The following is a 20,226-nucleotide window of genomic DNA, read 5'->3' on the forward strand; positions in this document are numbered from 1 at the left end:
TACTCTGGGGGTACACGGCCTACAGGCACAGTCCTCCTGTCATGTTCAGCTGGAATGTGACAGCCACCGGTTCTTCAAAGCATCTCAAGAAGGGGGAAGGCAAAACCTTCCTTCTGCCATGGCCAGCCTCATTAACTGACAAATGGTCCATGGATTCGTCCTATCCTTTGTCCGCCCTGATGGTGGTGGTGCATACTGTTGATTTAATTGAAGCAGGCCTGCGAGAGGCCTGGTCGCATAGCTGACAAAGGGGACAGGAAACCCAACACCTTTCTGATATGCATCTATGTCAGCCTGAAGTCAGCTCCCGCCCCTTACTATCAAGGGCAGTGAACGGTCATGTCTGGGACAACGGTTTACAGTAGGTAAACCTCCCCCTTTCAGAGTGTAGAAGTATGAGATTGGATGGAGAAAGAACGTCTGTTCTCGCCACAACTTCAAGGAAGACCTGCACTTTGAACCAGAACCACAGAGAGCTCAATTAACCAGAGACCCTTTGATCCATCACAGACAGAAAGATGGATAGGATTTAGTACATGTTTTCACCCCTTTGCATTTCCTGTTGAAAAGCACTCTGGTTGTGACCTCATCCATAACAAAACATTGTTGGTGGGGACCCAGGATTGGTTCATTAAGGTAGGCTTAGCCTGCACCAGTCACTGGGGCCCATTTGGCTTTAAAAGAGGGTTGAGCCCCCCTCTTAGCAGATATGAAGACTTCAGAAGGAGTAACAAGGACTAATTTGGACCCTGGCTGAAGGTACAATCTGCTTTACAGCTTTCGCCAGTGAAGGAAGGCCAGGAAAGCCAAGCAGGATGCACAATCTCGGCCTTAAACATCTCCCAGGGAATAGAGGGAGATCGTGAATCCAGAGGACCCTCTAGCAGCTCCAGAACCGGTACCCAGCCAGCACACAGCGTGCCCTGCTAAGCTCTGCAAGCAAGCTTCCAAGGTGGGAAGTGCTAGAGAATCTCTGAACCGAAAGAAGGACTAGGCCGTTGCCTGCAACACTCTTCAGCAATGGGCCGGCCGCCTTAAAGGACGACACGAGCCCAGTGAAGAAGCTAGGAGGAGTGCCACAACAAGCATCAACCAGCATCCATCTTTTAAGGACATTTTCGAGGAAGTCAAGGCCTCAAACCGCGACCGTCTCCATCACCGACTGTCGTCATGCTGCAGTCACTAAAGCCACCCGAGACGCCTCGACCAGCGTTCTAGATCCACCAACCAGCACAGAGCCACCGATTCCTGACACAAGCCGCTGTGTAGGCCCAGCCTGAAGCAGTCTGTCCAGCCTTGCTCGCCGAACTGCCTGCTACCTGATACCCACAGCTGTCTCTCATCTTGAGCTCTGTCGCAGAAGCTGCAAAGCGCCCTGAAACCGACTTGACCCTGTTAAGCACCAACATCTACAAGCACAAGGTACGTTGTGGTTCTGTCCCCCAGGTCCTTCTCCGAAGGCCCTGTGTGACATTTAACGACCCTTGCTTCATTTGTGCTGAGATTAAGTATCCTTGAACATTACCATTGCTTACTTTACAGGCTACCCTCCTGTCTGTACCTAGAGTGCATATCCTTCCCTTATTGAAACTGTCGGTCCTCTGTACTTCTTTACAGGGTGGGTTGCATTTTGTACTGTGCTAGAAATGTCTGTTGTAATAATATAATAAAGTGGAGCTTTTTTATACAACTTGACTGTACAGTCCCTTTTATCATTGGGTAATAATTGTATTTTCGCTGTGTTTGCAACTAACCAACGATCCGCGACCTTGCAGAGATAAGCCTGTCACTCGGTCCACATTACCAAAATTGGACAAGGAGGTTTATAATTTACTTCTGTTTCCAATCTGTTTGGATCCCTTCTGGTGTACTAGAGGTGTGGGGCTGATTTGTGGTTTACAAACAGATATTCATCCCTGGACCACTGGTGTCCCCGAAGTTGATTCGTCACACTTACCTTTCACAGTAAATCCTCCATCCTCATCCTCTGATTCACTCTCTGAATCAAACAGATCCTTGAACTCCCTCTTGTCGTCTTCCTTCTGCTCCCCCAACTTCTTTCGTTTGATTTCTGGGAGGTTAAGGTCTTCCATCTAATGGGGTAATGAACAACAAGTATTATTAAATAGCAAAAATATGTTGCACACAGCTAGGCTGGCCAGGGGCGGGGGCGTAATTAAGAGCACACCTACCCCCTCAACGCAACATTTTACCGACCGACTTCCTGGCCATCATGAGAAGATTACAAAATAGCTCTGCATGCTCCCAGCCTGGACACCACAGTGCTAGCGTGTAAGAACTCACCAATCCCCTTGCTCCTCAAACCCATCCTTGAATACCCACAGCTTGGCGATCACAGACACACTTAAGGACACTGTAGGCCCAGCATGGCCAACACGGATTAGTGGCTAAGAAGTCACCCACCTCTCCACCCCCATCTTCCTCCTTCACCTCCAGTACCATCACAAACAGTGCATAAAAACTTTGTACGCCATGCTTGCCTATCACAGAGCATATGAACTCCCCAATCTTCTACTTCCTCCTCCCACTCTGCAAAGCCTGGACATAACCGGAGTGGCACACATGACCTCAAACTGCCTCCATCAGAGGAGCAGTGCAATTTTTTTCCCTTCCCTGACCACCATATTTGTGGATGATATATTCCTCTCTCTAAGAGCCACCCATACATAAATGTCTTATAACAATCATATGCAGCTTATAAGAAATTGGGAGAAAATAGTGGAATTTTGGGACTCATACGAAATGTCTAAGAACTTTTGGGGCACCCAAATACACATTGAATTACTATAAAATCTTATGTTTGGAGTAGGATTTATGAAGATCTTACAATTTTCGGATAAGAAAAATCAATAATAAGTGTGTGTACGGGCAGCAAAAGTACCCATGCACATGTAATGTACCCATCCATACTGGGGGTGGAGGGCTTTTGGGACCAAGACCCAAGGCTGCTTTTTAAACCAATGTGCCACTTGGACTTTTTAGAGCCCACATATTGAAGGCTTTGTTTCACGGCTTAAACATGGATGGTTCTCCTTTTCTCTCTGCTGGACTATTTCTGATGCATGTTTAACCATCCCATTTCACTGGATTTTAGGGAACATTTCCACCCTGGTCAATGTAAAGTTTAATTTCGTTATGTACTTAACTGACAAAATAATGGTCTGGTCACCATTTACGGGGACAAGCTTAATTGTGCCCAATCGTACCTGCGGTCTCCCCTCTGGCAAAAATGAGGCTGTTTGCCAGCTGAATATGTCCCCACACTTCTCACACCGAGGTCAAGCCATAGCAGGGGAGACGGGGAACTGGTTGAGATTTAACGAGCATCGAAGGACGAGATCAAAAACAGAGCCGAGCGATGCAGAAACCTCCGTGAGTACCAGACCCCCACGGCAGCGGCCTCATTTGCCATTTTTTTACCCTCTGTTATTGAAAAGCTGAGACCCCGTTAATCTGCAGCTCTTAATGAAGAGCTAACGAGCGCTGCCACCGCGCCATCATTAAGGGCTGTTAGAAGCTCCTCGGAAAATGCTTACTGCTCTAATTAGCAGTCGCGCTGTGGGATCTGGGGGAGGGGGCACGGTTTTATAGCTGTGACTTATTTACCTTCAAGCACAGCCCCCATCCATCAGCGCCGCCTGCACCCCCCTCCCCACCGCCCCCCGCCCCCATCCATCAGCGCTCCCTCTCGAACACTTGAGCGGAGACAGGTGAGCGGCAGCTCGGCACAGACGCCGGATTAGCCTGCATGAGGCGGCTTGCCGCAGAGCCCCGGGGCAGCGCCGTGTGCGGGGTGCGTGCATCTGAGCCTCGCACGAGCCCCTGAAGAAAGCCAACGTGGCACAGCTGGAAAGCCCGCAGGGGCACTGTCGCATGGCAATGCTGTGCCGCGGCTCAGTGAACTTCAAACGGGCACAGGTAGCATGGCACAGACAGCAGGCGCCACCGTGCCTGATGCCCGCACGAGAAAAACCACAGGGCCCTAACAAGTGGGCACCAGCCACCCAGGGCATAGTGGGCACCGTGAAAGAATCGGTGTGGCACGTTCACTGCTAGTGGAGTAAGCGCCATATCGATCGACTCTACATTGTGTAACTCTGCACAAGCAAATCAATGGGGAAAATACCAACACCTCTTTCAGGTGCAAACTCTCCTACTTAAGCCACTGGGCCACAACCAGCGTCGCATAGCTGACACGACGGTGTCAAAGTGGCCGGATAGCAAGACATGCCACAAACGGGCACAGTTCTGAGGGCAGGGCCCTTAGTTTTAGGATGATCAGTTCAGTGGTTTTCTATGGTCAGCAATGGCGTGTCTAGGACAAATGATTTTCCCAAGGGTCGGGTACCAGCCGGCAATAGCCAGGTAGGAGTGCCCTTATGGTGCCTGCGATCCCTATCCAGATGGCAAACAACTTCCCTAATTCTGGGCTGAATGGATTGGCTGCAAGAGATGAAAGACCATTAGGGGCTTGCCGCCATTAGCCACCCCCAGTTCACTCGAAAAAGGATCATTTCCCTGCCAGCAATGAACTTGATCTGCAGTCACTCTACAAAGTCTTACAACTCATGCAGGCTGGCCTGCCTGAAGCCTTGCATAGTGGGGAGTTTAAATGACACTCATAGATGTGGTACCGAGAATAGAAGAGCAGATTCAGTGCAGCTTAGAGCCTGGAAGAGATTGATTATGGAGGAGGCTTGAGGCTCACGGTAGTATAGAAGTTGGACATTACGCCGACTTAGTCATAAATGGTGTTTGAAAACCAGGCAGCAGTAATATCCGGGATTGATGCTGCCAGTTTGCTTTTTGAGTAATTGAGGATTTCTTACATTTACGTGGGATCATAACAGTCGGGGGGGGGGGGGGTGGTACTACATATCTGGGCATCAATTGGATTGGATCTGGTTGCATGAACTGACTGATTAGGTTTGCCAAGGTAAGATTCTACTCATTAGAAAGGAAATCCTAGAAACGCTGGACTCCGACATGGCGAATTTCTTCAGGAGCACTACACTTACTTCTTTGGAGATTAGGGATCTCCATGAGGATAGGAAGAAAAGCTTTTTCCTGGGCTTCCTCGTTCTTCAAAAAATATTTTGCTCAAGTAATATCGGGAGGGAGTAACACCACTGACCTGTGAAAAGAGTTGCTTTTAGCCCAAGGCAGACTGGGGAACTCTCAGGGATTGGGAGAGGAAGCCCAATATGTAATGTAACCCCTGCGGTATATATGGGCTTCTCTCCCCCCACCTCCTGTCACACTTTCACTTGGCCTATGGAAAGCACAATCCTTCTGCAACAAGTCTTCCTACATCACAGACCACTTCGACTCTTATCACCCTCAACTTTCACTTCCTGCTGTCACATAAACCTTGATTTCGCCTCAAGACCGCTACCCTACTAGCTCTCCACAATGACTGCTACCTTTTTCCCATCTACCTGACCTGTTGGGAAGGGTGGCTGTGTGGAGTTCCTCATCAATGAAGCGCTCCACAATGTCCCTCAACCCGTCTGACGTCAACTCTTTCTCTTTTGAATATGCCACTATTCAACTACGACTCGCTGTTCTGGCTCTCCATCGACATGCTGGTCCTCAACTTCTTCCCCAATCTGACCCTTCTCCTTACGTCGCTTCCTATTGATAACCCTCTACTGCCTTTATGACTAGCCTACCCTCTCTGGTGGGAACTCTCTTGACCTCTTTCTTTCTAATTCACTCTCCTCTAACCTCGCCATTGACCCCCCCCGCCCCTTGCTCTGATCACTCAATGGTGCGATCAGAGAGAGAGAGGTCAGAGGAAGAGAGTGAAAGAGAGAAAGACGAGGTCAAGAGAGTTCCCACCAGAGAGGGTGCGAGGAATTCGACAATCGGCACAGTGGGTGTGCACTCGCCGGGGCTTTGACATTTTAAAAAAGAAATTGAATGATGGTAGATCAACCTCTAGAAAATGCGTGGGGCTAAAAGGTTAGAATTTAATATACTATTATATTAATATATCTATCTGGCCATATAATCAGACCACAGGGCTTTCCCTTACATTGGTTCATATTTATTTTGGCAATTAGGTTGAATCTGGATCTCGTACTTAATTTTTAAGCAATGATCATTTGTTGTGATCACCATCGCTATAGGCAAGTAATTTTTTCCGCAATCTAGTTTCCTTCTAAACATATTAATCAATTTACCGTATCAGAATATACACATCAACCCAATCCCTTATTATACCCTTATTATATAAAATGGGGCTATGCCCCAATAATTATGATTTATTATTCTTAAATAAGGTTATTTTCGGATCCCATTCCTAAAATCTTTCACAGCAGGAGATTGAATCTCAACATTTTCAAACACGAGTCAGTGTCCTATTGGTACAAATCCAACCATTGGTCTACATATTCTCAATACCTACTAACCAAATTGGTGTATTCTATTAAAATCAATTCCCACTTTTGTCCTGATAATGCTAGGGATATTCATTGAAATACAAGCTGTTTGTACGATATATTATTGAAGTATTTTTTTGCTTCACATGCACAGTTTGGTAGATAATAGCAAATCTCATGTTCAATACTTTGAATATTGAATCCTCACAATACAAGTCTGCGCAGTGATACCTTCTAGGATTGATCGAGGTTGGGAGGGATTGGAGTATTTGTAAAGTGCACTGAACTGACTTAACCGCATCTAGGCGCAGTTGATACTGAAAAAAGACCTTGTTTGCTAATCTTTAGACATGAGCATATCTACCCACCTCATACACTCAGCTCAATTTATGTAAAAAGATAATTTCCCAGGCAAGACTGTTCCATAACATGGGGCCATACACTGCCTACCTTTGATCTGATCACTTTTTCTGCCAAGTACGATGGCACCAGTTTAAGGCATTTGTAGAGGTACTGAATCTTAAAACTGATTCTGTACTCCACTGACAACCAGTTAAGGGAACAGTTTAGTTCTGAGAATGGGGAATATTGACCGACTCCAAGGACCTGTCTAAAAGGCAGCATTTTGTGCCCTCTGCAACCGAAACAGATGCTTATGCAGGATACCTGCCAATAGACTGTTGCAATAATCTGAGAATTAACCGGGGCTCCTACTACAGAGGCATGATCTTCAGATGGAAGAAATGGGATGGCATTCCACAGTAAACGCAGTGAATCAAATACATACTGCACCCCCCACCCCATCTTCTTTTTACAGCCCAAATTGTCTTGCCAAATACAACCAGGATTTTAAATCTAGGTGGCAAAATTAAGATTGGAAGCCAAAAACACAGTGGGCGAGGGTGCCTATCAACTCTAAGGAGATGTTTTGGTCTGAACAATGCCACTTTAGTTTTCATAGGATTAAGTTGCAGCCAGTACGAGCACATCAATTTGCTGATGTTATCTAAGCACTGCCCAACTCCGTGAAAGGACCTGCATGTGGTCAGCATACAACTGGTGCTGACTTTATGTCTCCTCAGAATATCCATCAGCGGCTGCAGGTACAAATTAAACAAATGGGACAGTAATGTCTTCTGAGGTACACCGCATTCTTGAGGTGCAGGGTCTGAGGTAAACCCTCCAAACCTCACTTGTTTCTGGCGATCCGATAAATGTGACAAAAACCCACATTAAAACTTGCCTCAGCTACAGCTGCATTCCGTTGAGCCAGATATCTCATTCCTAAAACAAGACAAACATCAGAGACTACAAAGGGAGTTTGGTAACAAGCCACGAACAGCTGGAAAGGAATTGTATGCATTGCAAGATTTTCCCGTGGAACCTGGTATTTTCTAGATCTCTTTGCAATCTATGTTAGGGAAGAGACTAAGGTGGCAATTCAGGACCTCCACCTAGAAAATCTGCACCAGGAGACTTTCTAACAGTGAAAGCTCAACAACCCCACCTGTGGACCCCGTAGGATACCCTGGAGCAGCCAGACCTCTACAACCCATGCCCACAATTTTTTAATGTTTAGTTTGCTCTTGAAGGAAAGAGGCCCTCTGGCCTTTGTGTCTGTGTTATTCCCATGCCCCCCTTGACAAATACCATCCATTTCCACTTCTGCAAACCCTTGAGGTTAAGTGTCCTTGGTGGAGGAACATCCATTGACTTGGCCACGCTTCCGACCCTACAAAATGTACGCTTTGGACATGGTACATTGGGTCGTTTGACTGTTACAGCGATACCCCCAACACGTAGCCCAGAAACATGTTGCTCGTGGTACTCTACTTTGTCGCTCGCTATCTGCTCTGGGCCATGGTGTGGAGGCCTAAAAGGAGGCATAGAAGGGACGAGACCGCAGTAGCAGTATAGCCAGGACACAGTCCTGGACTGTGCTAGAATGTTGGCCATTGATCCTGCTGTGGCTCCAGTTTGCACATTTTTTAGATGCACAATGTTCTTTTGTTGCCATCCTTCACATTTTTCAGTAAATGTCCTTACTTATTACAGCAATGTCATTGTTTAAACAGTCATCTTCAGATACTTTACCCAGTTGACAAAAGCATCAATGAGTAAAATAATTGAACCATGGTCCCATGTTTGTGTACTAGAGAAAATTGTCGCATTCTGTTCCTTTGTACAGCTAGTAGGAGCATAATGGACAACGTGGCATGCATACCCAGCTTTCCATTACATATTTAGCATGCACTGCTTGCTTTTTGTACAAGTGAGGTTTGTGTTTGATGCCACCATGCATTATATTTATCAGAAATATTACTTTTTGCGTCAGCTACATGTGTACATAGTGTCCTAGTGGAAACATTGATATCGTTTCATACTCTGCACCAATGGACAGATATGGCAAACGCCTGCCACGTTTTTTATAATTTGCCCTGTATTCAATTAAGTTACTGAAAATAAGTTTAAATTAACAGGCCAAATAATCAATCCAAATACCTAGTTAACAGCACACCCCCTATTAAATGGTTGTCAAATGCTCTATGTTTTGACAAATGTTTGCCACTAAGGTTTGTGCAAAATCCCTTTTAAGTAGAGAAAAGGGGCTCCAAATACTTCAGAACAATATTATTTGCATTCCTTACCACTATTTCACCAATGTAACAGGCCCCAAATGCTTAAAAATGCACTATTTGCCATTGCATTCCAAAACAATTCTCAGGTGGTAACCTCTAAAGCCCCAGTGAAGTGGTCTGTAAAGCCTACCATGTAATGATCAGTATTACTCATCACTATTGATTTAATCATATTTCGCCATTGTTAGCAACATTTAAAACATGTATCATATTTGATAAAATTCACCCAAAATTAAAAAAGCAGCTTTAACATACTCATACAAGCTATATACCCATCAATCTGATAATTGCAATTCATTATATAACCAGCTACAATGCATGTCTACGCTTACGCAAAACAGAGAAACAACGACAAAGTAACAGAAAAAGAATCAAATCTTCGACTCCCATTTTGCAGGCACACTTTGTGCTTCGTCCAGCACAACCATTTATTGAAGGGTGGGTACATTGAAACGTACCCTTAGCATCACCCTGCTGCATTCTGGGGAGTTTATTTCACAGATTTCTCCTTGCCGTTTTATGTGTGTACGTAAGTCTGCATATAAAAATAAAGAGGGCTGCTAATATATATTTCGGACATCTTCCTCTCTCCCCATCGGACAACCTCTTGCTTTAAAGAGCTATTTTGAATTGACTTAATGTGCCAAACTCAGTTATATTGCACCCTCCATCAAAATGGACAGTGCCTTAAAACTCTGTCCCTCGCTCCGTACCATAAGTATTTTTCTTTACCAGGGAGGCTGTGTGCTTACACTGAAATTAACTTTATGATTAGCAGAAAATACCAGCTTAAAAAAAATAAGTTGCAAATTTTAACTGCGCAGATACCTTCAAACTGAAAACCCCCCAATTCAGCACATAAGGAGCTACCAGAAGTAACTGGAGGAAGACCTGCTGTTTGGCACTGAAGTTTATTTTGCAACCCCTGAAGGACATGACAAATCGAATCACCCCAGATTTCACTGCCATCAAAAATCATTTACCAGACCTTTGCCTTATATACCCTCCAGGCACCTGTCCAAACTGAATGCCCCAAACCTGAAATGAAATCTTTAAAAGCCCTTTAATCCTTAACAATGCCCTTTCAGCTGTCTTCTTATAATGATTCACCCAAGCACCTGTGAGAAGACTATGCTCAAATAAAAATGAGACTACCTCCTCATCTCTATATTCATTTAAAAACCAGCTAAAAAGTTTCACCCCTTTCCTGAAGGCCTTCATTTTTGCTTTCATCATTTATTTTCTTGTGAATTGGTAATTTTTTCCAATGCCTCCTTGTCGATCTTAAACATCCCCAACCAGCCCCTCTGGCTGTAGGACATCTTTGTGGAAAATGTGCTCAAGAGAATAGTAATCACTCTGTTCAATCAAATGCAAAATCTCATAACATTCCTGGAGAAAAAACAGTCCACAATACAGTAATGATGACTGAGGAACAGTATTACTGGTCTTGTATGATTAGGAATGCACCATTTGCCATTAAAGATACCGAGATATCGCCAAATAGAACCCCAAAGTACACCTGAAAATCGGTTCTCCATTTTTGACCAATATTACTGTCCAAACATTTGCACTACATTTCTTCCATTTTTGACCAATATTACTGTCCAAACATTTGCACTACATTTCTTTAAAATATTTTGCTCGAGAACCTGAAGCCCATTTTAATGTTTATTTAGTTCAACTATATTGTTGAACAACTTGACTGGTGCTATTCTTCTAAAAACGGCCTACTGACCACCCAATTTCCTCAACATTTCCTCTAAACCACCACTCAATGTCAGATGAAGTTAAAGGCCTTGCAAATGTCCTTGACCAGAATTGCACATAGTCGAGATAACTGAAAATGTAACTTAAGTTCTAATTTGTGTTGCAATCATGTTTGTGCTGAGTGCCAATATGTTCCGCTGACTGAATGGATGATGCTCACCATTTCATTTGATATACACATTTTTGTGCACAAAGGGTTGGGGACCCCTGGACTACACCCATTCTCTTTATCCTTACCCGCTCCTTGCCACTGATTTCCAGTTGAATCTCTTTGTCCCGCAGCTTCTTCCAGTGGCTGTAGTACTTGGCCAGTGGTGTTCCCTCTTCTTTGAGCTTCTTCTCCCAACGTTCCTGAGGGAAACGCATACAAAACATAAGTAAAGATTATTCACACTAAACGGGGTCAACAGAACTGCAGAAACTACCATCACTGTCTTCCCTTTCAGTGGAAGCGTTGCAGCACCATGGGATACAATAATGAATCATAGGCTTCAGAGGTGCTGAGAAATGCCAGCCAGGAAAATCTTTCCCCAATATCGAAAGAGAATTCAAAAACACTGCATAACTTGATATCTACAATCCAGTGGCCATGTTTTTGTAGCAGTCCATAGCATTCATAGAGTGTCTACTGTGACCAACCAATGTGGCATTGTTTGCCCTGAAGGAGGGGGGGGAGAACCAATGCCCTGGGGACATGGGTTCCCCAAGCCTGTCCCCTCTCCCACATTCCCCTCCACCAGAGACTCTGTATCCCTAGCAGATGCCTGTGATCATCATTGGAATGGAAACTCAGACCTCTAGTCAATCCCATGGGACCGTTAATTGCATCATATTTGACAACTACACTCCATTACATTGGGAACTCTACCAGCAAGCAGGGACAGACGATCAGTGACACTGTTATGGCTAGTCTCCATCTAAGCCCTTCAACACCCATCTTAGGCAGCCTCACGTTTTAGACCCAGACCATAGATTGGGATGTTAAGAAAAGATGATGGATGACCGGGGCTCACAGGAGCAACAGTGTGCATGTAAGCAGGGAACAAAACAAAGGCCAATGCATGGGCCTTCCTCACCTCAAAAGGCACCCCACAATGCATTGAGGCAGCCCCACTTAAAGTTCGGGCATGAGGCGTCTCTTAAATGCTCAAGCACCCCACTGCCTACGATCACTGCTTCCTCCGAAGGGGTGGGCATGCTGACAGCAGCAAATACTTAAATGGATTGAAAAAACAAACAACTTCGCAAACAAAGGAGCTCAGAAAACTGGGCCCAATCGGGTCTCAACCATGCATCCTTAATGAACCAGACACCACCACTGGACCCGACTGGATCTAGGATATCCACGACAGACCGCCATACTCCTATCTGTATGAGCCATGTATCCTCCACATTGTGCACAGGAGTTAATGCCCTTGGATCCATTTCAACATCACTGTTTGTGAACCTTCTTACTTAAACCCTACCGGGTTAGACCATCAACCACAGACAACTCTTTAAAACAAACCTTCAATTACAACCACCCAAAACCCATCAAAAACAAAACGGGCACAGCAATGACAGCTGTCCTGATCAATATAATTAGAAATGGCATTTCTTGGGCACCGCCTAACAAACATACTCACTTTTTCCATCTTTTCTCACCTTACACTACCTATAAAAATGCCAATGCACACTGCAGTGTAGGATGTTTTAATAATGCAACATCTAATTCAAGGGAGCTTTCCACCCACTCCGAACCAGGCATGCACATTTTTTTTTAAATCAAGGTTTTTATGAATCTGGGATCCCTGATTAAACAGCATTGATTTCTTACAGCGTCCCTCCCCTTTTGGTATAAGAAACATATAGGGTTGCAAAGAAAATCTATTTACTAACAAAACAGAAATAATGGAATCAGATAAAAAAAAAATAAACAAATGGTGTCTTAAAGGCCAATGATAAGCAATAATCAACACACTAGTCACTTCAGTTTTCAGTGCTACAGTTATGGAAATAGTGACTTTTGTAACACACACATCACCATAGGTATCTATGCATTTAGTTCACTGTGAGCATGCAGGCACCCTGGATTGAATACACAAGTCCAGGAGGAATGTTTCATTTGTATTAAACAAATCAGTTTAAAATATCCCTTTTATCCAATTCTTGCTACGTCACCTTTATTCAAAATATCACCCCCCCTTACTCAAACACATCAGAATGTCAACGGCTTATAGAAAGGAAAGTATGCTCAACATGTATGCAGGTTAGATTCTTGTCTGTGATGCTTCTATTTAATTATTGTGTAAAAGTGTAGCTTGCTTACTTTCAATGGGAAACTTTAAACAGTGAGACAATGGGTAGTGAATTATCATCCTCTCCCTTTGGTCTGGAACAACTTGGCTTTCACAACAGTATTCTACTCTATGGTATACCCAGGAATTGGAATTCCTTCTTATATGTTGTTTTCTAAGTATGGACACAGCGAGATGTCCAATTAACTCTTGTAAGGGTACAAAAGTACGAGTGACACAATGGTGGCATGGTGATTGGCAAAGCCTTTTAATCAGGCAAAAATAAAAAGGGAACCCAACTCTCCCCAACTCTAAGAGGGGGATCCCTGCCTCTAATAAGGAACCAAGTAGTCGCTCAGAACGGCAAAGTAAATAAGAGTTAACCTGTCAAGATGCCTACTTCTATCCCTCACACTTGTAACTAATAAGAAAAGGGTAGTGTATCTTATTGGTGCAGAAGAATGGCTTCTTCTGGACAATCAGCCACAGTTCCAATCAAAGGGAGAATTTTGCCTGTGTCTCCAAGTCTCAGTTCCTTGCGTTGCAAGGGATCAGTTCAAATGCAAAAGAAAAAGTTCTAACTCAAAAACGTTTCCTTATTGAGCATAGTTTTACTTCACTATTGGGTTCCTGGAGAAGGCGTCCCTTCTCCAGGTATTTGGTTCTCAATGTCCTCGCAGAGCCCGGGGAATGACGTCCATCCGGTTCCATGTGATTTCATCGCCTGCTGTTTCATCGCCAGGCTTTTAAACGTGCACATTCCATCGAAACCCTCCACCCGCCAAAACCCTTATTTGCACTTTCCCACCCCCCCAAAAAAAATTCAATGAGCACATACAATGTAATGTGCACGTTTAAAAGCCTGGCGATGAAACAGCAGGCGATGAAACAACTTTGTACCGTCCATCCGCATGCGTTCTTGACTGGTTTCACGATACACAATCTTCTGGGAAGACACCAGGAGGTATTGTTTCCTTATCCTGAGGTCTCCTTGCTTCCCAGTTCACAAAGGCTGGGCAGAATAACTCCCTTCCCCCAAGCCTTTCTCAGACTTTCACAGTTCAATATTATCAGGGGGAATACGTCCCCTTCCCCTGGCTTGCTTTGCACTTCAAAGGTTCTCAATTCACACAAGTTCCCCTCTTATGGATGCAGGTACGGTAGCCCTGGTTCACTATCCGGCCAGGTGCTGTGACTGAGGGTGACTGGGGTTGATCTTCATAAGAGGATGTGAGTCCCAGACCCGTGGGATCCTTCCCTTTTGGTGCTGCAAACCTGGTTCACTATCCTGCCAGGTACTGGCACTATGAAGAGGACTTGGGTTACTCTGCATAGAAGGATATGATATATGACATGACATTTATAATGCGCCTATACACAAGTGTTTCAAGGCGCGACGAGGCAAGGGAGGGGGAACAGAGGGATGACAGACAACGATCTTACTAGGCCAGGTGTCATTCAGATCGCGCAAGGGAAGGGGAAAAAGAAAAGTGCTGGGGGAGGGGTGGAGGAGTGCAGTACATGGGATAATAATCACATAAAATAAATAAAGAACGGCCAGCTGGTGGCAAGTGCAAGGTGAGTGCAGACATAAGTGCTGGTTTGGGGACTGTAGGGATACAGAAAACAGTCCCCAGGTGCTGGTGTTGCCAGGAGGCAGCGCAAGCGTACCTCTGGCAGGACTAGGGCCCGAGTTCAGATGGGTGGCCAGGTAACCTGTGCAGTCTCATTGTCGGCCAGGACTTCAGCAGGGGATAAAGGGGCCGGGGGGGGAGAAAGAAGCAAAGAGGAAGGTTTTTAGGCGCTTCCAGAACCTAAGATGGTTCTCAGGTTTCAGGGGGCAGGGGAGGCTGTTCAAGAGGGAGGCCCCAGCCGAAGAGAGATCTACCACCAACTGGATCCCAGACCCGTGGAAGACTCTCCCCTTGGTGCTGCAGTTCCTTTTCGCTAGGGGTATTATCTTTCACCCCAGGGGCTTCCCCTATGCCCTGGGATCGCAGCTCCAGCGTCTGCAAGTGCCTTCTGGTACCCCTTCCAACCTCTCCATAGCCAATGTACCTTAAAAGTCTCTAATGTCTCGGCCCGGTCGGTCTCTGGGTTCTCCTCTGAGGCTTCTCTAGACTTTTCCACTCTTCCAACATCCCTGTGGCACTAGCAGATTCTTAGTGGGTGCACCTTCCTGTGACCATGCAGTGCATCTGCTTGGCGGGCTGGACGTTTGCTACTTTGCTTCGCCGGTTGGTCCTTACATGTTGAACCAGGTAAGGACCTCTACACCCGACTGGTAAGCTCTCCTGCAACTGCTTAGTTTCTTTGCTGAGTATTCCCCACGATCGCGGCTCCTCCAGGGAGGGCCTCTCCTTCCTGGTTTCCCGCTTCAGCTTTAAATGGGTTCTGCCCAATTAGACCTCAGGAACAACTAGACTGTTAATTTATGTTCTCATGAGTGCTCTGTGCTTCTACACTGCTTCCTCGTCCCAGTACTGATCTTTAGGTTTCCTAGTTAGTCAATTGGTCTCGCCCTTGGCTTAGCACTTACAGGATACATGTTCCTTGAGGAGTCCACGCTCTGCCTCGTCCCAATATTTCCTATATGGTTGGTATGGCAAAAACATATAGGAACACTAGGGAAAGTGTTGGTGGAAGGGGGGTGGGAAGGTGTGTGAGTAAGGTGGGCTATGGGGATACCATGTTCTCCCCAGGTTGCCACTAATCCCATGGGGGCCTTCCCTTCCCATGAGATTCACCCGCTGAGCACCAACCCCAGGGGGACTATCAGGTAGCTGCCTCGGCTCCCTGGCCTGATGGAAAGGGGCTCCCCACTAAGTGAGAAGGGACGACATCCGGGGATTCGTCACACACCCCTACAATTCTTCTGCACTAGAAGTCTTTGCAAAGAGAGAGTGTAATGGGATCTCAATGTAGACACATCATGGACCTAATCTATCAATTCGGTATGTTTTTCCAGAAGCACATACACTTCTGAAATGTTCCCTAACATCTCAGGATGCACAATCAATTGATGTAGTCCCACTCGTCAGTACTAAAAAATAACAGGGCCAGGATTCAATCTAATTCCCCTTACAGACTAGTATCATTCCACTCTGAATGGTTTCCCCTTTAGAACAAACTTGCATATGAATTTCTTTTGGCTTTTGCCACATACAGGTGGGCTCCCTATTAAGGACTGGTTTGATTCGCCCCATCTAGGAACAGGTGGACAGCCAGCAAGATGGGATCAGCTTTCCACCACAGCCTGTCTGCTATTTCTTTCACAGAATAAGGCCTGGGATTTTAACTAGGCCTCACCTTCAGGACGCTGGTAATTATCCAAAATGGGTCTAAAAGGAGAGCAATCCATTCATTCCTGTTGTAAATTCCTCTTTCTCTCCATCGGTCAGTGATTGAGTCTGTCAGTGTGTCTGTCCCTGAGTGAATGTGTGGTGAATCTTATATAGAACAGTAAACTGACCTTTTTAAGGTGTCTATTTTTCCCCACTCAATTGGTCAATGTATGTGATTGGACAGTGTTCCAAAAGTGACCTCACACTAGACATATTAATGAAGAGGGCAGTCTGATGGGAGGAACTTCCAAACCAAGTTTCCCCTCCCATTTAATGTGATGACATCTTAGGATTTCTAGCATTAAATATTGCCACATTCGCATATAATGAATTACACAAAAATTATCACTTTACTAATTTGTTCACCAGATTCCTCCATCTTATCATAATAGCATAAATAATTGAGTTATAGATTTTTCCATTTATGTTCAAATTATTTTCCCATCTCAAAGCTCGCCCCATCGGATGCTATGATACATGACACCAGTATGCACCATTTCTTTGAGACAAAATGCAAATTCACCTGATATGCATACTGAAAATGACTTCACAAGTTTCTGCAAGAATTATGGGTGAAATAGGGAAACTTTCTGTATAGAAAAAAATATATGCATTTTTCCAATACCAAATATTAAATCTCATCTGCAGTTGGGTCTGTCGCCTTCAGAACATCTAGAGTCTTCACATCTGAAGCTGTTTGTTTAGGGCTAATCATTACGAGATAGGCCTGGCAGATATAAGGTCTGTGAAGTTTGGTGACTTGTCATTGCCCCCCTTGGCCAGTTACCGGGTCTGTAGATTCTTCAGATTAACCTTTGTTTTTCCAGATGTTTTCTTTTCTGCCTTCACGAGGGACTGTGAGGCAGAAGATCAGATTAGGCACCACAGATCTGTTGAGCCCCCATTAATTGTTCCTTATCGGAAGCTCACCTACACAGATGAAACCCATAAACAGCATAGGATATACAGTCGGTCCAGTTATCTTTATGGCCCTCTATCAGTTCATCTAAGTGAAAAAACATGACATCTGTTTTCACATCTAATTTTGGTGGAGGTGGCATTGACAGAACAGATGCAAGTTCAGTTCTGGCTTCCTTTAATGTGGTCCCATTCACACTTTTAGCTTTTGAAATGCTACATTTTCCGGTTCCCCTTCATTTTACATTTTTCCCCCAAAACACAGCAGCATAAAATGCAAAGTCGTTTTTCTTTCTTGAAACCGCAGTTCCCTTCCTCCTCAGGTTAAGCAGTTACCCATTTCAATAAAAGTTGCATGTTATTTTCTGGTACTTGCAATGTTCATTTCAGGCCTTGTCAGAGTTTCAATTGAGAGACAGCAAACCATGTGTTTTCACATGCGTTTTCCAACTGCTGTGCGCATGCGGCAGCTTATGTGTCATTTTTAAATTGACGCCTTGCTCAGCATTTTTTCTTACGAGTTAGACTTCCGTACAGCAGCCTAATAGCTGCCAGTACCCCCATCACCACATTAACCACTGAAGATCAATGGAGGGATTTTAACCTCCCACCATGTACCCCTTTGTTCCAGACAGATAACTCTCCCAGTATTAAAGTTCAGGCAGCTAATCAATCTTGGCTGGCTTATCTATCAAGAGGCAAGTCCAGGTGTCACAACTATAAACCATATGAGAACACTACACCCATCAGAACCTCACATTTATCACCTGCATCTTCGTCTACCACTAGTCCCGCTTCGCTTGCCCAGAACAAAGTTCTAGGAGGCAGCCAAAATGGCAGAAGTTGCTTTATATTAGCCCACTTAAATAAAATATCTTTGGTTAACAAATTACCCTGTATACCTTGCACACTGGACTGCTCTTTTTGATGATTATTGACAAACAATAGTGCTCCATAGTAGGCCAATAATTATCACGGTTATACATCTTAAGGGATTCACTTTCTGAAGTATTGCAAGGCATACCACTTCATCACAGCTCTTACCGACCTACCGACCAACATGGGAATGAGAATCCTATGTTCGCTTTATCACCTGACAAGACAGTAGTACTGGGTCAGTTCAGCCACTCATCTGGAGATATGTGCAGGAACAAATGCATCTTCTTTAACATATGCATTTCTCAGTGCTTGTGTAGCAATAAGTTCATGTATGTTTACATGTACGTCTATCTGGATCAGTGTGTGCCTGAGCTGGACCCAGTACAGAGAATTAATCCATTCTTGGTCATGCTCCCAATCCTTTGTCAATCTGTCTATGGATTCTCACCATACTAGGTAACAATCATTCTCATTGTACACACATGAGGAAAGAGGCCTCTGCAGCCAGTTAATGGAGACATGGAGACAAGGCTTTAAGTTGTCTGTGCCCCCGAGGCAGGGTTCCACAGCATTGTGGTAGACAGAAGTGTTTCAATGCCAGCAAACACTTTTTTGCTGGCATGATCAGACAGTGCTCCTCACCCAACACATGGATTCAGTGCTCGTCATGTGTACGTGTAGTCGTTTCCATGCAGTATGGTCTATAGCTTGTTATATTGTTTGCCTGCAATGTAATGCACACTTTCTCAAGTAATTGCTGCAACCACAACTGCTTTGGGATAAATAGGAGTGAACGTTCAGTGCATACAGTTCAAGCACGTGCCATCTTTGCCAAAACTATTATTTTCTTACAATGTAATGTACTATACAGTTTAATTTGTTTGCAAAGAACATTTTATATACATTCTGATAGAATCACAGAGTTCACAATGACACTCAGTTGCTTTGTGATAGTCTCATCTCAACTTATTTCAATCACTCCACCTTTTAACGCAGATCACCGATAATAAAAGGCAGAGTCGCACAAACTAAAATGGGTCTCATGCCCGCAATCACCAATTTACTGACAGTCACAGAAAACTTTGCACCCAACACATGGCTGTTAAAGAGAGTTGATTTCTAGTAATTTATTCCAAAGTAATTTAAGTTTATATGTAATATAATTGAAACGTTAATCATGTTATTTGCCTACAATTTAATGTACATTGTAGCATGTACATTTCAGACTACAGGACCAAATTCTTAGACAATAGCAGCATTTTGAGACCAGGGAAATGGCAGTTTAGGGTGTTGGGGTAGATCGATTCCATCTCAAAAGAAAAGAGAAATCTATGCCATGTTATAGAAACTTGTAAAGCGCAACAACCACCCGAGGGCATCAGGGTGCTGGAACCAACAGAAACAGAACCTAAAAAGGCAAACCGAGAAAATTAAAACAGAAGAGTTCAAGGCATGGCGGAAAGAAGTGATTATCTATTCCGCAAAGAGCAAAGGGGAGAGAATACCAAGCCTTGGCTGCAGCCACCATGAAGAACCGTCCTCAAATGCGGAAATAACTTATGCAGGGGATTTGGATGGTTAACGAAGATTGCAAGTGAAGTACCCTCAAAGCAACATCGGGGCAGAACGTAGACTGAAGAAATTCAGCACCTGCTTTATAAAAAGCTTTGTGAACAATACACAAGGTTCTAAACAGCACACATTGCTCGACAGGCAACCATATGGAGGATGAAGGACTGCATGGGCAGCCATATTATGCAGAAGTTGGAGCCTATGGATCAGACTGACTAGTTGAGCCAAATAAACTGCATTACAATAATCAATCTCACTCTTCACCTGTGAGGGCACAACAGGGGCAAGGAATTTAGAAAGGATAAAAGGGAGGACGTCACAACGGATCCTTAACTTAAAATGACCAGTTTGACAAACTCAGGCCACTTGATCAGACATAGAAAGTTAGGCTGAGATTTTGACGCCCAGATCTTTTACCAGAATG

General features: G+C 44.5%; 1 protein-coding gene across 4 annotated transcripts in view; it reads right to left on the reverse strand.

Moving 5' to 3' along the window:
• NOC2L (NOC2 like nucleolar associated transcriptional repressor) overlaps positions 1 to 20,226 on the reverse strand; it is a 516,885-nt gene that overhangs the window by 63,775 nt on the left and 432,884 nt on the right. For all 4 annotated transcript variants that reach the window (XM_069610057.1, XM_069610058.1, XM_069610060.1 and 1 more), the window contains 2 exons: positions 11,051 to 11,164; positions 1,958 to 2,093 (listed from right to left, as the gene is read on the reverse strand). In XM_069610057.1, the coding sequence (XP_069466158.1) occupies positions 1,958 to 2,093; positions 11,051 to 11,164 (250 nt within the window). The remainder of the gene's footprint in view (positions 1 to 1,957; positions 2,094 to 11,050; positions 11,165 to 20,226) is intronic.

Source organism: Ambystoma mexicanum, chromosome 8 (assembly GCF_040938575.1).
Source record: "Ambystoma mexicanum isolate Mex_15411 chromosome 8, UKY_AmexF1_1, whole genome shotgun sequence".
NCBI lineage: Eukaryota > Metazoa > Chordata > Amphibia > Caudata > Ambystomatidae > Ambystoma > Ambystoma mexicanum.